The 16,722-nt window shown below is 49.6% G+C and overlaps 1 protein-coding gene across 4 annotated transcripts in view; it reads right to left on the reverse strand.

The window, feature by feature from the left end:
- RGMA (repulsive guidance molecule BMP co-receptor a) overlaps positions 1-16,722 on the reverse strand; it is a 39,918-nt gene that overhangs the window by 21,087 nt on the left and 2,109 nt on the right. Inside the window, exons 2-3 of one of the 4 annotated variants that reach the window (XM_037000628.2) lie at positions 14,135-14,339; positions 2,585-2,700 (exon numbers count right to left, since the gene is read on the reverse strand). In XM_037000628.2, the coding sequence (XP_036856523.1) occupies positions 2,585-2,700; positions 14,135-14,136 (118 nt within the window). In that variant the 5' untranslated portion in view covers positions 14,137-14,339. Of the gene's footprint in view, positions 1-2,584; positions 2,874-3,382; positions 3,754-14,134; positions 14,340-16,722 lie in introns of those variants that run through there. The other 3 variants (XM_037000629.2, XM_037000627.2, XM_037000626.2) reach the window with 3 other exon arrangements.

Below are 16,722 nucleotides of genomic sequence, written 5' to 3' on the forward strand. Positions count from 1 at the left end.
CACCTGTCTTCAGTGGGGGAGGCCACAGCACATGGGTCCCTGAGCGTCTCCAGGCCTCCCACTTTCCAGTTCTTTCATTTCCTCTCTAACGCCCACCCCCGCATGCCATACTGTCCATCAGACCCACAGGCTCTCTGACTTTATTCCAAAGCAGCCCCTCTGCCAAGGTGTCAAAGGTTATGACAGTTCGTCTCTTTGTTGTGGAAATGACCCATTTCATCTCTTACTTAAGAAACTTGCCTTTTGACCCAGGTTTCTTGAGCACACACAATTTTGGAACACCCCCCTGCCCCTCCGCCTTCCTGTGCACTAGTCTGGGGATACTGGAAGCTCAGTTTTCAGTAAGGTGGGCAATTTTGAGTAAATGCGGCTGTCGAGGCCTCAAATTAGAAGCAACATTAGCCAGTTGGCATGACAGCCAGGCAGCTATCTCTTCTATCTGCCAGGTTTTAGTTACCAGCCTCGAAGCCAAAAAGAAATGGGCTTCTTGGAAACAAAAGTGATGGAATTTGGGTTGTGAATTATATAACCCACCAGCTTTCCTCAGACTAAGGGGGATACTTTAAAAGAACGTTTTTAAGATGGAGAAATGGAGTGACAACACAGCAAAAACACCACCATCCAGCCCTCTCAGCTCCTGCCTACCTCTGAGTACCTTCTAGCCCGCCCTTGCTTTCCTCGCCAGCCCAAGAAGTTAACAAATGCTGCCGCTTTAAGAGCGGGAAGGTGTTGTTTTAAGGGCCTCTAAGCCCCACTTCTCAATTTCAGCTTGGAGCTGAGATCACATCCCCCACAGCAGCCAGGGGACAAAAGCCATTTATCAACTCATCTGATAAAACTTCCAATGGGCTGGATCTTTATCTACACCAAGCTGAGATGCACACACACTGCAAACTCCTGCTTCTCCAAAAGGGGGATTTCTTTTTATAGAAGAGGATCATTTATTTCATTTTTTTAGTTCTTGAGAGGGAACCAAATCAGACTTTCAGCCAGCCAGACCCTCTGGAGGTGGGGAAAGTGGCTTTTAAAGAGGATGGGGGGTGGAGTAGGGCACTCCGCTGCTTGACCCACGATGGAGGATTTAATAATATTCCAGGGTGAGCGTGCACGGGGTCCAAAGGCTCTTGGGGGCACTGTCACGCCTCCCACACATCTTGTCCTTGGCCAGGGTCTTCCCAGTGGCATCTAGGGCTGGGGGCAGGTTGCAGCTCTCCGGGACGCCTCTGGGGAGCACAGCTGCTGAGTGAGGTGGGTGCACTGGACCCAGCGGGGAACCCTGGAGCACAGCTGGGGAGAGAAGAGAAACTATCTCTCGCCCCTTACCGCTGCCAGTATGGCCCGCCCGTCGGGAGCCTCAACTTGCAGCCAGGCCGAGCCTGGACTGCCCAGTTCTGCCAGTTCCTGAAACCTAGTTGGCTGAGGAGCAAGACCAAACAACCCAATCCCGGTTTAACTTAAATCCTTTATTGCAAAGCTCGTCTGTGCGCAGGGGCTGCGGATCCTCCTTCGCTGCAGAGCGAAGCAAGCTCACGGTTTTGCAGAAAGACACCTCGGAACCCCGCAACACAATAGAAAACGACCGGGACATCCCGAGCCTTGCAACAGGGACCATTTGGCCCGTGACACTGGGCTTATTAGTAGTTTTAGCAAGAGAGAAATTGTTATGAAGGGTTTAACTGGTGTTCCCCGGCTGTGAGTAGCATACGGCAAAAATGAAATAGTTTCATGAAACATTATAAAGAAAACAAACCGGGGATTTAAATTTCGTGCCTTTCCCCCCTCCCCCACGAAAGGGTAAAAAAAAAAAAAAAAAGTAAAGAAACTGGAGCGTTTGGGAAGGAACAAATGCTTCTCTGTGGAGTCGGTCTCCCTTCCCCCAACAAAAACAAGAGGTCCGGGCTCGGAGGAATTTGAAAGCAGGGATCTGCCAAAAACATTGTGAAAAACTATGGGGGATTCATTGGAAACAGATGGGCTTTTTCAGCTTTAATTCTGAATTTCTCTCCCTTTCTGACACAGTAAAAACAAACAGGGGGCGACGTGGAATGTTATCAAACAGGAATACGGGCTCACGTGCGCCCGGTGCGTGGGCTTCCCCGCGTGGACAGGCCGGGGGGCGGGACGGCTCTCCAAGGAGGGGCGCGCAGGGACTTGGCTGGAACCTCAGGGGCGCACCCCTCCCTCCCCCACCGGCTCCACTCCGGGCACCAGGCAGGTTTGCGCACTGGTGGGCGAGGATCCCCCAAAGTGCCCCCTGCTGTCAGCGCGCGCCTCCCCAGCTACCTCTCCGTCGGGGACCCCCAGGGGCGCGTACCCTGCACCCCCTTTTCTGGAAGGAGGGAGGCGCCCCAGGCCCTGCGTCCTCCCCGCCAGGCTCCTTCTCACTGCAGCCGGGGCGAGGTGCCGCCTGCCCGGCGTCCCCACGGGCATGCACCGCGCCTGCGGCGGGACGCGGGGAAAACAAAGACCCGTGGAGGCGCGAGGCGGAGGCCGGCGGCGGCCCGGCGCACTTCGGCTCCGACCGGCTGGCCGGCGTGTGGCCCGGCGCGCGGCCGGCGGCCCCCAGGACAGGGCAGTGCCTTACCTGCGGGGAAGCTGCAGAAAAGGACGGCGAGGGTCGGCCAGAATCCCAGGGCTGAGCGCGGGGCCCCTCTCCCCATACCCATCCATCCAGCTCGGCCTGTTCCCACCAGCCTCTCCCTGGAAGAAGAGTTCAGAAGAAAAGGAGACAGTAAATCACGCTGCGGGGAAGGGACAGCCTCGCTCCGCCGGCGGGAGCAGCGAGCCGGGAGGCTCGGCCCCTCTCGGCCGCGGGCGCCCGGCGCTCCCCCGCGCCCCGCCGCCATCCATCACTCGGGTCCCCTCCAATGTGCGCGCGGCCCCGCCACCCCCGCGCCGCGCGGCCCGCCCCCTCGCGCTCGGGTTTCAGCGCGGCCCGCGGGGGGCGGAGCCGCTGCGGGGGCCTCGGGGCCGGGGGCCGGGGCTGGAGGGGCGCCCCCGCTCCGCGACCCCCGCGGCTCCCCCTCAGTGCCCCGGGGCGGCCTGCCCAGCGCGAGGGCGGCAGAGCGCCCCCCCCTCTCCCGCATATGCCTTGTAAACATCTAACCCGACTAGAAACGCTGCTAGCAGACAAACCCCAGGACCCCTTCTTCCACCGAGACTGCCGCCCCGAGGCCGCCGCCGACACCCCCTGGCTCATTTCTCTCACTCAGAGGTGTCCGCGGCGCGGGAGGCTGGAAAACCCGTTTCCGAATTGTCGGTGGTTTTCCGGGACGGCCCGCTGGCCGCTGGCCGCGAACGCACCTCGAGGCTCCCGCCCTCCGCGGCCCCGGGCCACCCACCCGGCCCGGGCTGCGCTGCCTCCAGCAGCCCCGCCAAGCACCTTGCTGTTGCTTCCCGAGTCCTTGCCCGGGCTGCGCTCCCCACTTGGGGGCCTTCGAGCCCGGCGGAGGGGGCAGGAGGCCGGCTGCCACCCCGGAGGAGGTGTGGATCGCCAGTGCGCAGGGCCCGGCCACCTGGCGCTGCCCGGGCAAGGCTCCCGAGGCTGCTCCGGGGAGGGCATCAGGGTGGCGACTTCCCTCAATTTGGTCGCTTATTTTTCCAGGAGGAAAACGCCTCCTCCCCAAGGATCCTTCGGCCCGGCAGCTCTTCTGCCGCTGGTGGGATATTTAAGAGACTGGCAACTTCCTCTGGGAAACATCGTTTGGATGGAACGGCCATAGGCCAGAGCAAGTGTTTTGGTCCATCCCTCCTTGGCCCCCCTCACCTCACTTCCAAGACTGCTCATCTGGTTCTTGGGGTGGGGTGGGGGTGAAATCTCTGAGTTTTTATCCAATTCAGATGTTTCTCTAAGGCACTATTGCAGTGCTCACTTGCTGAAGGCGGCACAGGCTGCGAGGCTGTGTCTGAATTTAGGGGGGTTCCTGCCAGGAGGGGAGTGTATCTGGAGGAGGAAGCCCGGGGCACCGGGAAGAAAGCTCCGTGTCCCTAAAGCACCCTCTGAAGCAGTAACGCTTCTGGATCTGGCTTCTCCAGTTACGGGGGCTAAAGTCCCAGCCAGCTGCGCGGGGGGCTGGGGGTGGGGGTGGGTGCAGAAGGAAGCTGTTGCCTCCTTAGGGCAAAATGCCGTGATGGCATCTGCTCGCTCACCTTTACAGTGAGGGTGCCCTCAGGTTTCTTTTTTTTAATGGTATTTCCCTCAAATATTTCAGTCTCAGTCCAGAAGGCTCTAATTATCATTCCCCCAAACCGGGGTTCACTGTAAGACCCAGTTTGCAAAATGCTACAGGTTTGTCTACCCACCACAAAGTTCAGGTCTCGAATGACATTCCGAGGCTTGGCGCGTTTTGGGGCCAGACCCAGCACACTGAGGCAGGCACGGGGCCAGAGTGCACAGAGGGGCCTTTGAGGTCCACCAATTAACACCATTGGCTGGATTCTGCCTTTCACAAGTTGGTTCTAAAGCTCCTCGCTAATGAGAGAGAAGGGATCCATTAGCATTCCCAGCAGCCCTAGCAATAAATTAACCCCCACCCCCACCACGGCTGGGTCGGAGAGCAACTCCGGACCGAGCAGAGGCTGTGCAGGCTTCAGAAGGCTGGGAAGCAGGCCCTCCCAGCACTGTCCTTGCCCAAGTGTGGCAAGGACACACTTTTAGACCCCACGTCAGTTCCTTCATCTGTAAGGCACAAGTTGCTGAGACTGTCACTAATATCGAGACTGCAAACAAATACAATTTGGGAGGGGCACCAGGCCAGTGGGAGCTCCACAGTGCTTCTGCGAGGGGACTGGCTGCCATTCTGGGAGGAGAGCCCGTTCTCACGGCCTAAGCAAGTGATTTGGGAAAGGGATGCAAAGGGCTTTTTTTCTCACGTGGAGAATGTGTGAGGCTGAATTTGGACATCAGAGATGTGGGGATTGGACTTGACATGGTATAGACTATCAAGAGAAATCCAGCCCCAAACAGAGCAGTACGGGTGGGGTTGACCTTGAGGAATCTGTAGATACTGGCCAAACTAACCAGTTATTGACAGCTCCCCAACTCCTTACAGGAATAAGAAATTCTTCAAAGGCTGGGCTTAGGAACTTGGCACTCGGTTCACCATAGGAGCTCACTTAACTCAGAGTGCAGCTGGCTTCAGACAAATAGCTCGCATTATATGCTGACCACTTACATTCTCCCCTAGGTTGTAGCCTGGACCTTAGCGTAGAGACCTTTTCTTGCACGGCTTTGCTTCCTTCCCCCAAGCCCTGGCTGGAGGTCCCACCACTGAACCCTCACCCCCATCTCTCCCTCTCCACCTTCAGGCACTGGTGTTGAGTGGAGGAAGGGCAGGGGGCTTCTGAAAGGCAGGGTCTGCATAAGGCTGGAGCCCCCACCACCACCCACACCCTCCACAGGGGTGGACAGGGATGCCAGCTTTCCCTGCCTCTGGGTATGGACAGGATGTTCTCAAATCCAGAGCCTGAGTCATCAGTCAAAACATATATATACAGGACAACTGCATGCTAGTCCCTAGAGGATAAAGCAATCAATAGGACAGCCTATATCTTTGACCTGCTGGTAGAAACAGGTATTAGAGGAGGCCAGGGGAAGCGAGAGGTGAGGAGTGAACTACTACCTAGGGAAGGCTTTCCCAGAAAGGTGGTGAGTCTGCCGGGTGTCTTGAAGGATTCATTTTTAGGAAGTGTGGCAGTAATAATGGCTAATGTTTCAGTGTATGCTTACATTACGTCAGGTGCTGGCTAAGTACTTCACGTATCTAGACTCTTTCAGCTAAGATAGGTTCTGTTATCACCCCTATTTTGCAGATGAAGAAACTGAGGCTGAATGAGCTTAAGTACTCACTCAGTTCCTGGCTAATCAACTGCACACCAACCCCCGGCCTGATGGGCTGTATGTGCCGTTCATGCCAATGATGCAAGTCTGCACTGGGTCTACAGTCAAGGTAAGACTGATATTTCAATAAAGCGTAACACAGACTGACAGAGGAGACAGTTCTCACAGGGAACACAGGCGCCAGGGGCCTCCAGCCCAGCCTGGGGTGCAGGGTGGGGAGGACAGGTTTCCCAGTGTGGGTGTGTGCCAGGGGAAGATGGTGGGCAAGGGAGGGAGGAGCAGGGCAAGGATTCCAGGCAGAAGGAACAATGAGAATAACATGTACCAAGGTGTGGCTTGCCTGAGGAGCTGGGAGGGCTTGGGGGTGGCTATAGGAGAAAGAGGTGAGGCTGCAGAGAGGGCAGGGGCTGGGGACAGCCTGTGAAGGCCAGCGCATGGCGCACGCTTTGCTAGGGTGTACGTTTTTAGCACCTGTGAGCCCCACACACGGCCTCTAGAAAGGGAGGGATTTATTCTTTTGGGAGACCACTGTGGGGGGCTTAGCAGTAATACAGATGCCCAGGCCCCACTCCAGGGCAGCTGAATCTGAATCCCTGGATGTAGAGCCTAAGCATCTGCATTTTCAATGAGCTCTCCCAGGTAACTAATGTATAGGGACTCCCCAGGTTCCTAAGCTCCATCACCCTCCATTGAGCCTGGGTGCACATAAGGACAAGGTTGAGTCAACCAGTTTATCCTCTTGGACTTAAGAGTCAAGGCAAGACAGATAACGCAACAATCACTTTCAATAAGCATAGACTGGCCCATGACCCAAGCTGACCAATTAGAATCTGCCCTGAGACTGTTGCTATGGGCAAGCCCCCAATTCTGGTCTCTGATACCTACAGAGGTTGGGGTCTGGGAAAGCAATCAGAAGGGAAGGTGAGGGTCTGAGTGCTGGTGGGTGGAGGCTGTTGTTTGCAGAGCTGGCATACTGTTTTTACTGTTTTAAAATGGTAAAGTTGCATTTTACCATGGTGAGCTTTTGGGGGACTGATAGAGATTTTCAGGGCTAAGCCCCCACCTCCCCAGACCACTGTTCAGCTTGTTATCCTCCCTGTAGCTCCTCCTTGGCTCCTCTGAGCTGTACTAGTACCTGTTCCAGCAATAGGAGCCAACAACGTTCTTTTTTTTGCTGAAACTGGCTTCATTTAGGTTTCTCTCACTTGTACACACAGACTCCTGACTAATAAAGAGGAAGCTAATGACCCAACACAGGTCCCAAGAAGTATTTTCGCCAACTTCAGGAGTAGAGGGATATGTTGGCGATGGCTCTTAATCCATCATTCATTTCCTGGCAAAATTTCTTGAGCCTCCTCCCACCCTCTCCACCCAGCACCTCTGAAAACCTTTTCCTATACCATGTCTTCAGGAACTCAGTTCTTCAATTTACAACTCAGAGTGGGACCCAATCCTTTTGAATTTATCCCCCAAATTCCTCTTTCAAACATCAAGGGCTACCGTGGGTCTGGGCCTCTCAGATTTGATGAACCAGACTTGATTCACTCTTCCCAAAACTGTGTTAAGAAGTCAGAGCTGCTGTACTGAATGAAGAACACACAGATTATGACCAGCTGAGCAAGGACGCACAAGTCCCCCACCACGGGGGTTGGCAGGGAGCTCCCTCAGCACCCCAGATCCCACGCTGGGGGAGTGAAGCCACAGGGTCATTTTGATTGAAGGTGCAGTTTCAATGCACACACACAAAGGAAGTAAAGTCACAAGATGTGCTACTTGCAGGGGCCAGATGCAGGACGTGTGTGTGGGAGGGTGCGCTGAGGCAGGGGAAAGTGTCCTTCACCAGTGAGCAGGAGACAGAGGGCAGCAAGCACTTACTGCTCATAAGGTGGTTGCAGGCTTGACTGTAAGTGGTTATTTTAAAAGGTGCCCCAGGAAAAGCAAAGTGGGAACTTATGGCAGGAATCCTAAACACAATTCCTTATCTAAATGTCCAGACTCTAGGTATGAGTAGGGTAGTCATTGCCTAGGCAGCAACTCAGAAAAACAAATGTCATTTTTCTCAACACAATAACCTTCGACGTTTTATATACTGGGATCCTATCACCTTTCAGGCTTCCTCCTTCCACACCAAAGTCTTTAAAGAACAAAGCAGCCAGGTTCTTGGGAGGGCCTTCTGCCTGGGTGATTACCTGACTTACCTTTCTACAATTCTGAGATACTTTTCTCTAGGAGAAAGTTAGAAAACTGCCTGGTTTGGGTATAGCCCAGGGAGAATACTATTGTTTGCTTAGTTTCCAATACCATTTCTCAGAGCATTTTAGCATTTTTTGAACACTTGGTCCTGCAAAGCCTTTAGCAAACACACATTTTGCAAAGACCCCCCCAGGATCCCTTTTTGTGGCTATAAACAGGACAAAGTCTATTTTCCTGTAATTTGGATTATGTTCTCCCAAATGCATTAATTGAGGCTTGCCCTGCAAAAAACTTAATATGAATTTTCTTGCTAACTCATAAGCTTGTCCTGCATTTAATCACCATTTGTTTGCCATCTGTCTTCAGAGCCTTCATTGTATCCACAGGCCTGGAAACATCTGAGCACTCTCTCCTTCAGATGATGGATGGACATTTAAACTTTAAAGTCTGGGAGCACCAGCAATCCTTGGGAATCCCCACTGTTTATAATTCTTCATCAGAAAAGTACCTGTTTATCCTATTTTTTGTTTGCTGTCTCTAAGGACAATTCCAATTCATGGCAATTTCCCCCCACATTCTGGAACAACTTACTATTGTAAATGATCCTTGGGGGGGGAATTTTGTCAGAAGGAATTTTGAAAAGTCTAAAGGTAATTCATCCCTGGGTTTCGCCCTAATCTCCAGGCTGTTTCATGCTAGTAAGACTGGTCAGTTTCATGTTCTCTTTTCAGGAAGTGTGTTGTAATTTGTCCAGTTAATTGGAACTTCAGAAAATGTTTAGTATATATTCCACCAAAATGGCTATTAAGAGTGACCCTTCCTGGATGGGTGGGCTCTCTACTTGGGCAGGGGTCCCAGTGTGCATGCCCTTGGGCACAGGCCTGGTGTGGAAAGACAGTGGCACATTTTGGCCACCAGGATGTCACTTTAGTTACCACTGCTCCTTTCCCTGCAGACAGTCCTAGGATAGAGGGCCATGGAATTTCCTTGACCTGCTGTTTCCATAACAATTTAGGAGAGAGTCTTTCCCTGCTTCTCTTCTTCCAAAGCCTCGGGAATCTTGCGGTCCTTACTGTGGCATTTAGAACCTATTCACTGTTGATTTCCACAAGTCTTACTGCAGCGTGCTTCTCTCTCATTTTCTTAGCTTTTGCTGCACACTTCTTTCCTCTCTGTGTGTGCACATGATTTTATTGGCTTATGTGCTCCCTCCCCACTATGAGCGATGTTTGTTCTTGGTAACTAAAGCATACAGATTTCATTCCAATATTTTAATGGATTTTTTGAAACAAATTTCCCAGACATTGCTATAGTTTTCTTTAGAAGCTGAAGAAGTATCTCACTTTTTTTCTGAATTCTTTCATGGGGATTTAAAACGCATCAGCAGATATTATTTGCTTGTGATCATGTCTTTAAATGGGTGTGATCAGATTAATTAACACTTTCCCCCCACACAAGGCAGATTCTTTTTACTTATTTCTTTATTGTTTTTCTCTTTTCCTCATTCACCCAGCACTCACTGAGCAGGTGTTCTGGGGATTCTCAGATGAGCAGCTGTCCTGGTGCCCCTCTGGGCAGCCCAGGGGGAAAGTCAGATGTAGAGACAGATCAAACAGGACACTTAGATTGCAAGGCATGATGTCACTAGTACCAGACTTGGTGACATCTACATTACCATCAACCTCACACTCAAATACCCTATGTCAAAATTTCACCTCTTGCACACCCTACATCATAGCTGCCCCGTAGGTTAGTATTCGTGTTTGGGAGTCCACTTTCAGGAATGGAGTCTGGGAACTTCCAGGGCCAGTAGACCAACTTGGCCTGGGACATCTATATGGACTGCACCCCTCAGAACCTCCCAGAAGCACAGCTCTACTGGTAGGTGTGGACATATTCATTGTGCTGGGAAGATATAAAAAGACAAATGCTGGGAGGACACATTTTCTGGGCTTTCCTTTTTCTTCAATCTAGCATCAAATGTATTTAAAAAAAATCAAAACAGTAATACACGTTAAAAAGTCAACTTCCTGTTAACAAAACTAGGTCCCTTTACCTATGGAGGTAAATAATTTACCTGGAGGCAGTAACTAGGAACATTTTCATGTACCTCTTTCTAGATATTTCGATGTGCACATAAGCACATAAAAGATTAATCAATCTAGCCAGTTATCATTTAGCTAAAAACTATAAGCAACCTCCTGACTGCTCCCTCCCCAGTGGGTATTTCCTATTTTTTCTCTCATTTAAATAGTCCTATGAAAGAGCTGAGTGCAGCTAAAGGGGATTTACAGATGCGTGAATAGACAGACATAAATATAAAATAGTCCATGTGAGGGATGCCAAAACATGTTTAAAAACCTACACCCGCTCTTCTAACTGGATTTCACTTCCTGTTTAAAGATGCTTATTCTGTCCCTTCTCATTTGGAAGTGAGACGACTCACCTTTACCTCAACTTACACTGCAGCAGGCAAGTAACCTGCCTGAGGTCACCCACCTGGCTTGGTGGCAGAGTGAGGTGTGGGGGGGCTCTGTGTGACTGCTGGCGGGCACGCCACCACGGAGGAGCTCACCAACTCCTTCCCAGGCATGAAGATGTCTGGTCTTCCCTGTTAAACGTACTCCACCTTATGGGGTCACCCTCTTGCCCTGAACAGAAGCAAGGACTCCCCGTATGTTCCCCAGCCTCAGCCCAGGCGAGGATGCAGCCCTCCTGATGGCCCGCTAGCAATTTCTCGAGAACCATTTCCATGCTATTTGGATGGCTCCTTGCTTTTCTCACCTCTCCTTCTGAGTTTCTCAGTACGCTCTTGACGCAGTCACATTTTGTACTCTGGTAGTTCGCCCATTCCTCTCTACTGGGATTATAAACCAGCGTATACTTGCAGTTTCAGAGAGGAGAGCCTGGCTCCCCTCACTTTTCTCTTGAGCGTCCTGTCTGCTGTGACTCCAGAGCACCCCTGTTCTCTGGCCTGCAGCTTGTGAGATCTTCTGCCTACAAAGTCCAGTATGAAAGTGACAGCATTTGTGAACTGCTTAATTGTCAGCATTGAGACTGAGACTTTTTAGACATTGCAGTGGATGTGGGGAAAGAGAGACTCCTGGGAGTTGGGGTGGCTCCACTTCTGGCCATGTGGCCCCTGCATGTCCTGTCCTATCTCTGGACCCTCAGCTTCTTAATCTGCAGCATCATGGCCTGGCTGCAGGCGGGTCTCCCAGCTCCAGTCTAGTGTCTGGGAATCCAGAGGATGGCACTGGTTCTGTAACTAACCGGCCTTGCCCATACCTGACTCCAAGGAGCCATTCGGGGGTCTCATCTGTAACATTTCTGGGTTCCCAAGCGAATGTGTAGCTGAGCAAGGAGGAAATAGTATTTGAAGAGTGACGTTTTTGGTTTAGCATCAGCATGAAATTCATCAGCAATAATCCCCATCAATACTACTGTACACCTGAAACCACGCCTTCAAAGCATCTCGTTTTAAAGCAACCTTTGGGTGTCCTTACCAAGCCACACCAGGCCCCTGTCAATGGAGAACAGACCACCCAGCATTTACCTCTCCCTATTCCAGTAAGTTCTTGGGAGAAGAACCAAGCTTGGAACCATTTATCCACCAAATGGCAACTGTTTGAACTGACAGTGAGTCTGTGTCTCAACCAGCAGAGGCTGGAGTCTGTGGATTACTGAACAATTTGGTGCCAAGCACAAATACCATGGACGTTTAGCAACAAGAACAGATAACCCGAGTCATTCATCACATTCAACATTGTTTAGAATGGCTAATGCAAAGCTGAAATGCAGAAGATCCCCAGCTGATGGGAGGTGGGAAGAGCGCCAATCCAGAGAGAGCAACACATGGGTCACTTCATCTGATACTCTCCTCTACCACCATGGTTTCCTTTTTTAAAATTTGTTGGAGGCTGGGGGAATTTCTTCACTTCAACAGCATGCTGGCTAAGAACATGCAGTCCGACCAAACAGACTCTTTAAACCTCAGTTCTCTCATCTGTAAAATGGGGATATGTTAGCTCCCTCAGAGGGCTGTGGTGAAGATCAGACAAATGTATTCAATAGACGACTTAGAATAGATGGTGGGCATGAGTGAGTGTCCGTGAGTGGCTGACAGTATTAGTTTCATATCATGGGGAGAACCACTGTTTGGGTTCTAAGGGTGTCCTATGTGCCTGATGCTGCTATAGCCTTTGTATATGTGGCAGTTAGGGGGAAATCTGCAGAATTCCCCAAAGAGTCCTAGATAACCTTGACTTCTGGGTGGATTCTAAATGCACTATCAGTTATTCTCAAGTTCTGTTGACAACCACCGTAAGACCAAGTCTCCCACATGAGAGAGTCGTCTCAGCTATGTGATGGGCACACTGAGACTCGGGGAGATTAAGTGACATGTCCAAGGTCACCATGAATGGAATTGGCAGGGAGAGGCTCAAACCCAGGCCTTATGATGCCAAGTTTCCCACCAAGCCACAGTTGCTTCTCTTCTTCACCCGGGGTTTACTGTTTTCTGTCAAATATGATCCATATTATACTGATGAGTCGTGCATTAGAAACGGGAATATGTTTAGAGGTGTACAGTTTTCCACAAACACACAAAGATAGAAGAACATTTTAAGAAAAGAAACTACCCCCTAAACAATCCCTTTCTTCCCCCCCCAAAAACTTTAGGAAATTGAAATAGTTAAAGAATTCTTTTTCTTTTGGGTGCTAAGTGGTATTTTTTAGGTCAAATTGTCACTGAGCACTTACCTGAACTTAATACCTCTGAACAACAGGTTACATCATAAGATGTGTAGGTAAACCCCTCTACGGTGTGAATTCACTGCAGCCCCTTCAGACTGTGAGCCATTTATAGCATGTCCCTAATTCAAAGCCAGATGGGCTTCTTCCCCAGAGGCTGGTCCCTGACCCAGGAAGGTAGGGAGTGGCTGCCATCTGGGCTCGGATTTGCTTTGCACTCACTGGGTCTGGACCCCACCTACGGGGTGCAATCCATTCCCCACCAGGCCTGAAGTCAGTGGAGTTCGCCAATATCCATTTACTCATGACGAAATCAGACATCTGGGAGATTAGGCATCTCCCTTCTCAAAGTGCTCTTTGCGGAGAAAAATAACAGCAATGTAAAACCCTCTCAGCATGGAAGAGGGTGGCATCTGTCTTTTACTGAGACACGTCCCTGAGATAAAGACACAAAGCCAAGTATGCTTCACGATATAGTAAGGGAAGCATTTTGAAACCAGTATTCGGAAATCTGACTATCAAACTATTTTAGCTGTACTGGATGAGAAAACCAACATAAATTAACCTTCATGAATCCCTTGTTCAAAATGACCTGCCGAACTTAGCACAGTGTCGGGCAATATTTGCAGGTCTGGTCCTGGGAGGGGAAGCCCTCGTGACCCTCATCATGTCTACAGGTGAGCCTGGTCTCTAAGTTCTTCATTGCTTTTGGCTTCACCTCTCTTACATAAAGGGAGGCCCGTCTGAGAAGATGCAGTTGCATTAACAAATCTATTATTTATACTCCACCTCCTTCCATAAAGGGTATTAAATTAAATGTAAATGGGCATGTAAATGTAAATTAAATGTAAACAAAAATTTTCAAAACAATGTTCTTATTCTTTCCAAGGTACTGGTTGTTTTGAGGAAACCCTATGGTTTTTATGATTCTATAATACGCATCTCCACGTGCTCTTCTGTTACGAATCTGTCAAGGTAACACTTGCTGAGTAGCTCAGGGTGCCGGTCGGTGGGCCACGGTTCTGCAAACAGACCAGAGACACTGGAATGGAGAAGCTTATTACGTGTCCTGGAGGAAGTATGTGGCACACCTTGAGGGGTCACATGGGCAGGTCAAGGAAGAGAACAGACAGAGAGGGGCAGGCCGGAGGGACGTGCCTTTGCTTGGGTCCATGGTTAGAATGCATTGGGAGTTCTTGAGCTAAAGCCAGGTTGGGCAATTTGAACCAAAAAGAGTGGGATTTGGCGATCCCCATGGTGTCTTTTCTGAAGGGTCCATAAGGGGAAGACCCTGGAGGTGGGGGAGACTTCATCACAAGGGCCTCTGGGGAATTCCTATCAGGAACTTACATTTGCTGTGACTCTGTGGTGGCTCTCTAGGGCACACACTTGCATGAGGGGCTGGTGTCAAGTTGAGGTCCCACACATTCCTTGGCCAAACAAGATGGATGCAGAGGGGGCAACACCACGTAGTAGCTTAGCCAGGCTCTCAGCTGCTGCCAAAGGGCCATGTTCATGTGAGAGTGATCTGTTCTTCAGGATGCCAGGGCAGGGGCTGAAAACGCACACAGAGCAGCAAATTTCTCAGTCACTACAATGGCCCAGTGTTTTTGCCCAGCAGATGTTTTCTGAGCGAGCTCCTCCTAGGGCCAGGGAAAAATGGCATCTCTGCAAGGGGTAACTGGCAAGGTCTTGTCATCTCACAAGTGGGTCAGACTTGGTGAGAGAGGCTACAACTTTGTGATGGCACCTTGAACAACTAGACATCACAGTTTTTATGGCTACTCTGGAGGTAAGGGACACCTCATGGTACAGGTCAATTGGGAAATGCATGTAGGACTAACAGAGAGTGCCTTCTAGAGCAGAAAGTCTGTACTGGGGCTGACAGTGCTTATAACATGACCAATGTCTAGGAAGCCATCGTGCGTAAATCTTTGTATGTTTGTACATTTCCACCTAATCTTGTTTAATGAAGGCATTAGGGAGAAAATTCCTCGCAGCTCCTAAAGAAGATGAAAGATGGTTTGCATACATCTGCAAGGAGGAAAGTATCCTAAGAATCAAGTCATGGTACTGAAAGTCTTACTGGGGAAGTAGGCAGAGTATCTCTGCTCACAGGGGCAGAGGAAGAGCAGAATATTATCAAGGCACCCTGCTAATCATTGTTGTCAGCCTGGGGAAGCTGCTGCCAAAGACCCTGAGATCCGAACATCCCTCAAGATGAAGAAACTAAACACAGGAGAAACCGTAATGGATAGTAACTTCTAAACAATGCCTAAGAGATGGAGATCAACAAGTTCTAGGGCATTTTTGGTCATATCTGCTGTTCTCTGCTATGCCCTGTGGAGGACACAGAATCTATAGGGATTTGTCTTGTTTTACCAGATAGTTGACAGAATCTTTTGTTTTCAAGTTTATGCCAGATTTTCAGATTTTCTGGGCAAATCCAATATCTTGATTCTTAAAAATTCTCCATCTTGTAGAGTTACTTTAAATAAACAACTGAAAAAACAGAGCTCAACCAGAGAGCTTGTAATTATTTTCTACACTTTCTTTACTCCAGTAATCTGGATACTATAATGATTTTATAAGTGGAGTAGGTAGTAGGCACACAGTGCATTTTTATTATCATTATGTACGTTTTAAATGAAGCTATTAAAGATATTTGCATTAATTTTCAATTTCTGCCCAAATTTCAAAATTTCTTCTTCCTCCTGCCATTAGGATTGTAGGGCTTCGTGCCTCGGTAGGTATTCTTGCCCCAGATCCCTGGGTTCCAAGATGATACAGCATTTTCTACTCATAGGTCAGGCCTGGCTAAGAAACTGGGCATCCTTTGAAAAGATGTTCATCTGTTCATCTGTCACCAAGGAAACAGACTGCCTGATGTTGTATACGCAGCTAGGGTGAGGAGGTCTTTGTTTTTTTCCCCTTGCCCTGTTCGTTGCTCCTTCATAGCTCTGCTGCTAAATGAAGGGAGGCTTAAACTGAGCTGTCATTCAGTCAAAATAAGAAAAAGAAGAGCCTGTTCTTTGAATAGGGCTGGATACCAGACAGGTGGGAAAACCTGGAGCCTCCCTTCTTCAGGTCAAACTTATGCTGAGTTACATTTGTTGAATGAATGAACAATAGATGTTATTAGAAAAGCAAAGTCATTCAAATGAGCCACAGGAATTTGACAGACATTTACAAGTTATTTGAACTTACCTTTGGGATACTGTAAGTCCTAGAACAACGATCTTTAAGGAATAGTGCCCTTTTCATTTCACAGAACTAACAAATTCCAATGAGCCTGCCCTGGTTTCTGATAATCCCTGTTGGTTTATGCTCAGTGGATGGCTGACTTCCCGGGAGATTGCTGATCATACGTCCTAGGTCAGGACCACATTTTGGGTCCATACTTGGTAAATACAAGTGCTTAAGTTTAATTCACTTGGTAGCAAGATTGTGTGTGGGGGAAAAAAGCACTTTAAACTGCAGAACCAGCTATGCCCCTCAAGCTCTCTGGGCATTTGTTTCTTTTTCTGAGGAATGGAAATGCCAGCACCTGCTTCCTTCGAGCATCACTGTCAGAGCGGCTTGAAAAACTCCCTGGCCCCAGGTTATGGATGCTCAGTACTTAGTCATCTGATTTCGCATCTTCTCATCTAAGAATGCCTGTATTCGGCTCCATGTGGGGTTGAAGAACCAAGGGTCATATTGAATAGGAGCTTCTCATGTCTGCATTCTGTACTACTATACACCCCCGAAGGCAGCAAGTCCCACCTAGCAGAGGCTTGTAAGGAGAGGAAGCAGAGGTTGCTTAGCAAAGATCAAGAGAAGCCCTCCTTGAATAAATGCCAGGTTACTGTGAGATCCTTTCTGTCACAAATCTGGTTATTAACTAAATATCTGCAAAAAGAGAGACAGTTTTGAGATAGTATGGTGGTGCGGGGTGG

Source organism: Manis javanica, chromosome 18 (assembly GCF_040802235.1).
Source record: "Manis javanica isolate MJ-LG chromosome 18, MJ_LKY, whole genome shotgun sequence".
NCBI lineage: Eukaryota > Metazoa > Chordata > Mammalia > Pholidota > Manidae > Manis > Manis javanica.